The 7,970-nt window shown below is 55.0% G+C and overlaps 1 protein-coding gene and 1 long non-coding RNA gene across 6 annotated transcripts; one reads left to right on the top strand and one right to left on the bottom strand.

Annotated features, from left to right (window-relative positions):
• The first annotated feature begins 1,024 nt into the window (after nt 1–1,024).
• On the top strand, nt 1,025–7,153 carry LOC309342338 (uncharacterized protein). 5 transcript variants are annotated; one of them, XM_081862884.1, is made up of 8 exons: nt 1,025–1,273; nt 1,470–1,548; nt 1,716–1,815; nt 1,910–1,993; nt 2,110–2,214; nt 2,524–2,575; nt 2,756–2,828; nt 4,210–4,903. In XM_081862884.1, exons 3-8 carry the CDS (start codon nt 1,720–1,722, stop codon nt 4,241–4,243), a joined length of 444 nt encoding a protein of 147 aa, XP_081719010.1. In that variant the 5' UTR covers nt 1,025–1,273; nt 1,470–1,548; nt 1,716–1,719; the 3' UTR covers nt 4,244–4,903. The 5 variants fall into 5 exon arrangements, 4 of the variants coding, with proteins under 4 accessions (XP_081719010.1, XP_081719008.1, XP_081719007.1 ...); XM_081862882.1 differs by lacking the exons at nt 1,025–1,273; nt 1,470–1,548 and adding an exon at nt 5,810–7,153 and having other exon boundaries at nt 1,679–1,993; nt 4,210–4,280; XM_081862881.1 differs by lacking the exons at nt 1,025–1,273; nt 1,470–1,548 and having other exon boundaries at nt 1,679–1,993.
• LOC309342449 lies at nt 2,911–5,018 on the bottom strand. The gene is made up of 2 exons (XR_014156826.1): nt 4,897–5,018; nt 2,911–3,933 (listed from the first exon to the last, which is right to left on the bottom strand). It is a non-coding gene; the product is annotated as an uncharacterized lncRNA (long non-coding RNA).
• Nucleotides 7,154–7,970: the final 817 nt, after the last annotated feature.

The raw sequence follows: 7,970 nt of genomic DNA, 5'->3' as shown, positions 1-7,970 counted from the left end.
GGGAAGAATTCTGCTTTCCCTCCCATTCAGGATTTCTGCCCTTGCATTGTTATATATTAAACAGGGACTTTTCCAGATTGTCTCTTAACGAAAGGAATCGATGGTCGGTCTGGTGCAGAAGTTAGCCTGCTCCTCTTCAGCTACATAACTGAAGAGGAATATTCCTAGGAAGCTGCCATGGACAGAGTCAGTCCGGTGACCCATTGACCTCAGCATCGCCTGCACTGACCGGCAGCAGCTCTCCAGGGTTCAGAGAGGGGGGCATTGCCAGCCCCCCCAGAGATGCCGCCCAGGATGGAAATTCTGAATGCAAAGTTGATGGTCCAGTCCTGTGCTGTGGAGACCCCTAGCCTGCCTGGGAGGATGTGGGGCTGGTCTCCCTTTGGGAATGGGGCTGCAGGAAGGAGGAGGTGAAAGGAAGATGCAGCCCAGCTGCTGCAGGCGGAACAGCAGGGGCCTCCGAGTTCTCAGAGAGGAGCCTCCTCTCTCTGGAGGGGCCAGGTGGGCCCAGGTCCAGGTGTGTGTGGGGTGTGTGTGTGTGTGCTTAAGGCGCCTGTTCAGACACTGCAACAGGGTGGCCCCCCAGCAAGGCCCGGAGCACCCCGTGGTGCCAGGTGAGCAAGTGCCCCTCCTTTTTGGGACAGAGGAGGGCAGGGATGGGCATGGGGGACAGCTAGTCAAAAGATGCAAAGAGCCAGATGGCTGGATCCGACCCAAGGTCCATCTGGGCCAGCGCCTGGAAACCCCACCTCCCCCAGCGGCCAACCCGTTTTGTGGACTCTGATGGGGGAAGCAGGGGGCTGGGCTGGGGGGCATGGCTGGGGGGGGGCAGTTGTCAGCGGGAGGGGCACCTTTCCTGGGGAGCCACATGCTGGGGGAAGGAGGCCAGGGTTGGCCCCCAAGGCCTGGGGTGTCCCACCCGTCTAGTAGGACTTGGAATCCCGGAGAAAACACTTGGGAAAGCCTTGCCAGGGGCTCAGGGACGAACTCCCCTCTTCCCGCGTCCTTCTCTTTGCAGTTGGAGAAAACAAGAGCAGGGACTGGATCCCTCAGACCTGCTCCCCGCTGCCCGGGCTCTTTGCCCCCACTCTGCACTCTCGGATGCAGAGAAGCCCTCTCCTCACGAGGAACTGACAGCCTGACTTTTGCATTTCAGCTGCTGGGGGATGAACAGCGCTACCTCCTGGGGGTCATCTAGAGCTGCCAGGCAGCTGAGCTCAGGGGGCTCTGAACTCTGAAGTACTCCAAGCAGTAGCTGGCCCAAGCCATTCTGGTGAGTGATGGGTGGTGTGAGGGACCCCCATGGGGAGGGAGGGGCTTTGGGGAAGGGGTTGTGGATTCCCCCGGAGAGGAGGCAGCTGCCAGCTTAGGGCATGGGGCTGCCATTCCCCAGGAAAGCCAAGCCTGGCCTTGCGGGTCGGAGCCATCCTCTGGAGACCCCCGGAAAGAGCTCCTCTGTTCTCTTCCAGGACATCTTGGGGCCCTTGGAGCACTGGGGGATTGCCGCTTGACCCTTGACCTGGACTTGGAGGCCCTCCTCCCACTGAGGTGAGTGGGGTCCTTGGGATGGACGGGGTTGGGGGGGGGGCAGAACTCCAGGGGGAGCTCTGGGTGGGGAAGAGCAGGTAGGAGGGAGAAGGGGCAAGGGAGACGGAGAAGGGGCAAGGGAGACGGGGAGGGGGCAGCGTCTAACCCTCTCCCCTTCATCTCTGCAGCATCATGAGGCCAAAGTATAATGGGGAGATGCTCGGCGCCATCCTTCATGGGACCCTGGAGGCTGTTCTTGGGGGCCCCCAAAAGGAGGAGGACAGAGAGGTATGTCCTTGATCCGGACTTCCCTTCTTCTTCTTCTTCCTCAAACACATGCAGAATCTATCCCAGCACTCAACTTTTCTCTCTTTTCCCGCAGGAACTGAAGAGGCGCTTCCGGCTCCTGTTGGGGAGTCTCCTGATGGAAGCCCCCAGTTCTAGCACCCTTCTCCAGTTGCTCAGAGTAAATTTCCCGGTGGCTCTTGTGTGCTCCCCCCAACTTGCTTGGGGCTTGGGGCTCGGGCCCTTGAGCCTGCCCTGCTGCTCTGGCCCCAACTGAGACGCTCTTCCCCCCCGCAGGACCTCCGAGGATACACCCTTGGTGAAACTGGGGAGGCTCAAACACTAGCGGCCGGCAGCATATCTCTGCTTCTGGCCATGCCACGGAGATTCCCCCAACTCCGAGTAAGGCCCTCGCCTTCTTCTCTTCATTTCTTTGGTTGCTTCCATCCCCGCAAGAGCACATCCCCCAGTGACCTTTATCGCAGATGATGTGCTGTGTGTCCCTGGGAGCCAGGATGAGGCCAGAGGCTTTTCCTGCCCCCTTTCCTCCTGCTGCTGCCCTTCCACCTCTGCCCAGGAGGCTGCAGGGCCCAGGGAGGCCTCTGGGAAAAGGGATTGGGCCCAAGGCAGAGGGAGGCCTGTCCTTCCATTCTCTTGCATGCATTCAGGGTGGATTTCGTAGTATCATCTGACCCGGATTTTTCTTTGCAGATGACAGTAATCCAGCCAGACCTGGCCTGCTTCCGGAGGAGACCCAAAGAAGGTAAGCCCCACACCTTGGAGACGGAGAACTCCCTTGTCCCTTGTTTGCTTGAAGGTCCGTTCTTCCCAGGTTTTCTTGCTGGGATCCTGCAGGACCTGCTCCCTGCCTGGCAGGCCTTTCCCACCTGGCCTGGGAGAGCAGCGCCTGGACTGGCTCTCATTTTCATTCTCTTCCATCCAGATGACATCATCATCGAAGACATATATTCAGTGCAGACCTCGGGCTCCGCTGGACACCAGAGAGAGGCCACTGGGTAAGGAGGAAGGTGGTTTTTCTCCATTTGGTCTCATTCGGTTGGTTTTCATACCTATCTCTGGGTTCTTTTCATCTTTGGGGGGGGGCGGGACTGATGGGGCCAAGGGTCCAGAGGAGGGGAGATGTATAGGATCACCAAATTATTGTCCACTTGTGAAGACTTCTGAATCTGCAGCTCCTGGAACTCAAAGTGGAAATCTAGAGCCCGGTCAGAGGAATGAGAACCGATTGGTGAAAAGAGGAAAAAGAACTGGAGTCCTCCAAGCAGTAGATGGCCCAAGCCATTCTGGTGAGTGAGGATCCAAGAGGATGGAGAGCAGCCCTCTTTGACTGATGAAACTCCCTTGTTAGAAGGAGAAGAGGAAGTGTAGAGATGCAAAGATCCACAGGATGGTCCTGAGAAGATCCCCTCGTTGGAAGGAGAAGAAATCTCTTGGGCTAAAGGAGGGCTGTACAAATATAAACAACAACGAGGAGAGCAGAAATGCAAGGAGACCCTGGATGGCACTGAGAAGACAGCTCTGCGACTGTTGGGAGAATATGAAAGGGAGGAAGAACGGCAAAATTCCAGGTATATGGACGCTATCCCTAAAATATTGCTGAAGGAACCTGCTGGCTCTATTTGGATATCCCAGTTGGCCATAGAGGCACCCATCCAGAGTGGCTTTCGTTGTATCATCTGACCTGGATTTTTCTTTCCTCTGCAGAAGACAGTAGTTCAGCCGGAGCTGGTCTGCTTCTGGCCAAGTCCAAAAGAAGGTGAGCCCCACACCTTGGGGACAGCGAACTCACTTGTCCCTTGTTTGCTTTATGGTCTGTACCCAAGACTCACCTCTCAGGTCTTCTTGCTGGGAGTCCTGCAGGACCTGCTCCCTGCCTGGCAGGCCTTTCCCACCTGGTGTTCCTGAAGAGGATCAGCACAGAGAGGTCTGTCCTCTGTCTGGACTTGTCTTTGCAAGGCTCTTGCAGAATTCCAGTCAGGACTCAACCTCTCTTCTCTCTTCTTTTTCCACAGGAACTGAAGCGGCACTTCCAGCGCCTGCTGGGGGGTCTCCACTTTGGACATGGGCAGCGCAATCGTCCACACAACTTTCCAGGCCATCCTAGAAGAAAAGAATAAGGAGGACAGGGAGGTATGAACTTAGTCTTGACTTCTCTTGACTTTTCTTGTCCCAGGTCATTGAGAGTTGCCAGGAAGTTGCGCCGAGAGGCTTCAGGGCCATTCAGACCTCCGAGCCTCTGGCTGCAGATGCCATTCTGGTTGTGTGAGGGACCCCCACAGGGAGGTGGGTGGGTGGGAGGGTCAGGGATGGGCAAGCCAAGCTTGGAGTTTGGGGTTGGGGCCATCATCCTGACTTTTCTCCTCCGTTCTCTTCCAGGACCTCCGTGATGATTTTAACAAGTGCCCCCTAATCCTTGACTTGGCCCTGGAGGCCCTTTTCCAACGGAGGTGAGTTGTGTCTTTTGAATGGACGTGGTTGTGGTGGAGAGAAGCTCAGGGTGGGAAGAGCAGGCAGGAGGGGCAAGGTGGACTCAGAGGAGGCAGCGTCTAAGTCTCTCCCCTCCATCTCTCCAGCTTCATGAGGCCAAACATCTCCTCCGACCTCTGCAGTGCAATAGTCCCCAGGACGTTTGAGGTACTCCTGGAGGAAGGAAAGGAGGTGGACAGGAAGATTTGTCATTAATTTAAACTTCTCTTGACATGGCTCTTTCTTCTTCCTCACACATTTCCACAATTGCACTCAAGACTCAAAATCTCTTCTCTCTTTCCCTCCTTGCCCTCCGTGGACCTGCTGCCTTGAACATGGGCGTCTGCCACAGGAACTGAAATGGCACTTCCACCATCTGCTTTGACAGAGACCCCCAATGCTTCGCACCTCCTCCTCCTCTTGCTTAATGTAAGTGTCCTGACAGCATTGGAGATGATAAAGGAGTGCCAGGGACTCTGTGGGGGGGGGGCAATGGAGGGCCGCTTTGGCCCAGACTGGCCCCTGACTCGGAGATGCTCTTTCCTCCCGCAGGACCTCCAATGTTACACCCTAAAGGAAAGTGGGGAGCGAAAAAACCTGGCATCTAGCACCATCTCTTCACTGCTGGCCTTTGCCTGAAGGTTCCCCCATCTCAGAGCAAGTAGCTCTCCTTCGTGGATTCAGTCCTTTGAACACTTCCATCTCCCCAAGAGGCTCCCAAGGCTACTCATCCTCTGCAGTTGATAATGGACCTAACTGAAAAAAACGGCTTACTCTTCTGGTGACATCTGAGAATTCTAGACTGTTGGAATGTTCAGGGTGGCAGGAGAGGATATATTGTTTATTAGTATCCTTAGCAGAGTGAATTCCCCTTTTGTTGTTGTTTAGTCGTTTAGTCGTGTCCAACTCTTCATGACCCCGTGGACCAGAGCAGTTTGGTCAAACTCATGTTCATAGCTTTGAGAACACTGTCCCACCATTTCATCCTCTGTCGTCCCCTACTCCTTGTGCCCTCCATCTTTCCCAACATCAGGGTCTTTTCCAGGCAGTCTTCTCTTCTCTTCTCTTCTCTTCTCTTCTCTTCTCTTCTCTTCTCTTCTCTTCTCTTCTCATGAGGTGGCCAAAGTATTGGAGCCTCAGCTTCAGGATCTGTCCTTCCAGTGAGCACTCAGGGCTGATTTCCTTCAGACTGGAGAGGTTTGATCTTCTTGCAGTCCATGGGACTCTCCAGAGTCTCCTCCAGCACCAGAATTCAAAAGCATCCATTCTTTGGCGATCAGCCTTCTTTATGGTCCAGCTCTCACTTCCATACATCACTACTGGGAAAACCATAGCTTTTACTATATGGGCCTTTGTTGGCAAAGTGATGTCTCTGCTTTTTAAGATGGTGTCTAGGTTTGTCATTGTTTTTCTCTCAAGAAGCAGACTGCTGTCACCATCTGCAGTGATCATGGAGCCCAAGAAAGTAAAATCTCTCACTGCCTCCATTTCTTCCCCTTCTATTTGCCAGGAGTAGATGGGACCAGTGGCCATGATCTTCATTTTTTTGATGTTGAGGCATTCCCCTTTACACAGCAGAAAACTAGCTGTGAGTTTTTTAAGACAATATGCAATTCCATCTGGCTTGTACAGATTGAAATGTGTTGTAATATTTTTCTGGTAAGACTGCTTGAATCCCTCCTAAAAGAATAAAGACACCACAGTTTTATTCATAAGCAATAAAAAGAAAGTTTACTCACAACCAGGCAGAGCAGAGTGTGGTCCCTGAAGGCAGGCTTAAGGCTGAAAGTTGCAAACGTATAAAAACAGGTTTACCCCATAAGGGAGATTTACCTAGTGACTGCAGGCTAGCAGTTTGGGAATTTCGCAGGACGAAAGGAAGATGGAAAAGAGGGAGAGGGGCAGCATGCCTTGTCCTTTGACCAGGTCCGGAAAGGTCACGCCCATCCACTAATCACAGGAACAGGAAGTTTCGACTGGCTGGACCGAACATTCCCTTGCATGTCCACTCTAGCAAAACAAGGAATGTTGTATTTGACTGCTTCCAGTGGGTTACATCCCACAGCTGCCCCCCTCCCAAGGGATCCCTCTACTGTTCACAAGCCCCCTTAGAGAATCCCTCCCCTACCTTTTCCTTTGTGCCACGGATGGAAGACAAAGGCTCCCTCCCCAAGGAATGTGGAGCCTGCAACCCAAAAGGGGGGGGGGGAGCCCTGTTTCTGGTGCTGAGCAAAAGGGGGTGAGTCAGGCCAGGCCCAGGGGAGGCTGATCTGTCGGGGCAGATGGGGCACACCCCCCCAAGCTCAGGCTGCCCTCGGCCAGCTCCTACTTGCCTGACCTCTTGCTTGTGCCCAGTCTGGGGGCGGCTCTGACTCTCCTGTCATGAGCTGGTTGGACACAGGAATGGGGGGGGGGCAGCTGGGGAACCATCAAGGGAAGAAGGCTCACAGCCTGGGAAGCAATGGTGGGACAACGATCAGTAGTCAGAGGGAGAAGAGGGAAAGGACTGGGAAGAGGAGGTGTCGGAAGCTGAAGAGGGAACAGGGCTTAGTGAGCAGGGAGAGGCTGTGGCAGAGAGCAGTGCAGACTCAGAGGCTGAAGCAGGGGAGGAGGGAGGCAGAGAGGAGGGAAGCAGTGAAGAGTCAATGGTGTCTTCCCCCTTGTGCTGGTCCCGTGGGTTACCCGAGAGGCGAGGTCCAAGGTCAAAGATGCAACGTGGAGGCAGTCGGTAGTAGCTGAAGCTGGGTGCAGGGCAGGGAGTCGGGTGAAGTCAGGAACAGGCTTGCAAGCAGGTAGCCAGGGCAGGTCAGGAGCTCAGGCAGAAAAGCAGGACAGGGTTCAGGCAGGAACTAGCAACCAACAATGTTGCTCCCGCAACCTGGGACTGGGCCGGCCGGCTTTTATCTGCCACGAGGCATACGGCGGCCACGATCCTCAGGTGACTCGCCTCTCCTGGCCTGGAGGCGAGCACTCCTCCTGTGAGAACTTAGTTCCCTCCGCCTCTCTGCCCTGAGCCTCTGCAGCTCAGGAGAGGCTGGAGGGTTACCGGACCCAGAGGCAACCTCAGCTTCCTCTGACGGGGCTGAGAGTGGAGCACCTGCAGGCAATGGGTCCTCCATCACCTCTGGAGCCAGAGCAGGCTCAGCTGATGCCTGCACCTGAGGACTCAGCACAGGTGAGGACCCTTCAGGCTCATGCCCTAGCCCCGGCTCAGCTGGTTCTGGAGGCGGGGAATCCTGTGCAGGCTGGGATCCCTCAGGTTCAGCATCTGAGTCCGAATCCCAGGCCATCGCACCTCTCCTGCTGCGGCAAGCTCCCTCCCACTGGGTCTCCAAGAACCAGAAAAGGAATGAAATGGGAGGAGCGAAGGCAGACTGGATGTAGGCGGAGTGTCCTGAATGCACCAGCTCCCAGGGTAGATTTACAGGCAGCTGGAAAAAGCAGGCAGTAAGAGAGGGTTAAACGCAAGACTGGATGAGCATAGCTGAGAGTCGGCTCCCCAACCCTTAGGAATGCCAACTGATAACAGCTCTGATGGCAGCCAGCCAGCAGTTTGTCAGCCAACCAGTGAAGTTCCAACTACAGAGACTGAAATCAGTCATAGCCCAGAGTGCGGGAACGACCACGGAAGTTCATTGTCCGGAAATGAGGAAGGGGAGGGAGCTGACCCC

The sequence above is a fragment of the Podarcis erhardii genome (genome assembly GCF_964252035.2).
Source record: "Podarcis erhardii genome assembly, chromosome: 5".
Lineage (NCBI taxonomy): Eukaryota > Metazoa > Chordata > Lepidosauria > Squamata > Lacertidae > Podarcis > Podarcis erhardii.
This window is presented reverse-complemented; position numbering and strand designations above follow the sequence as displayed.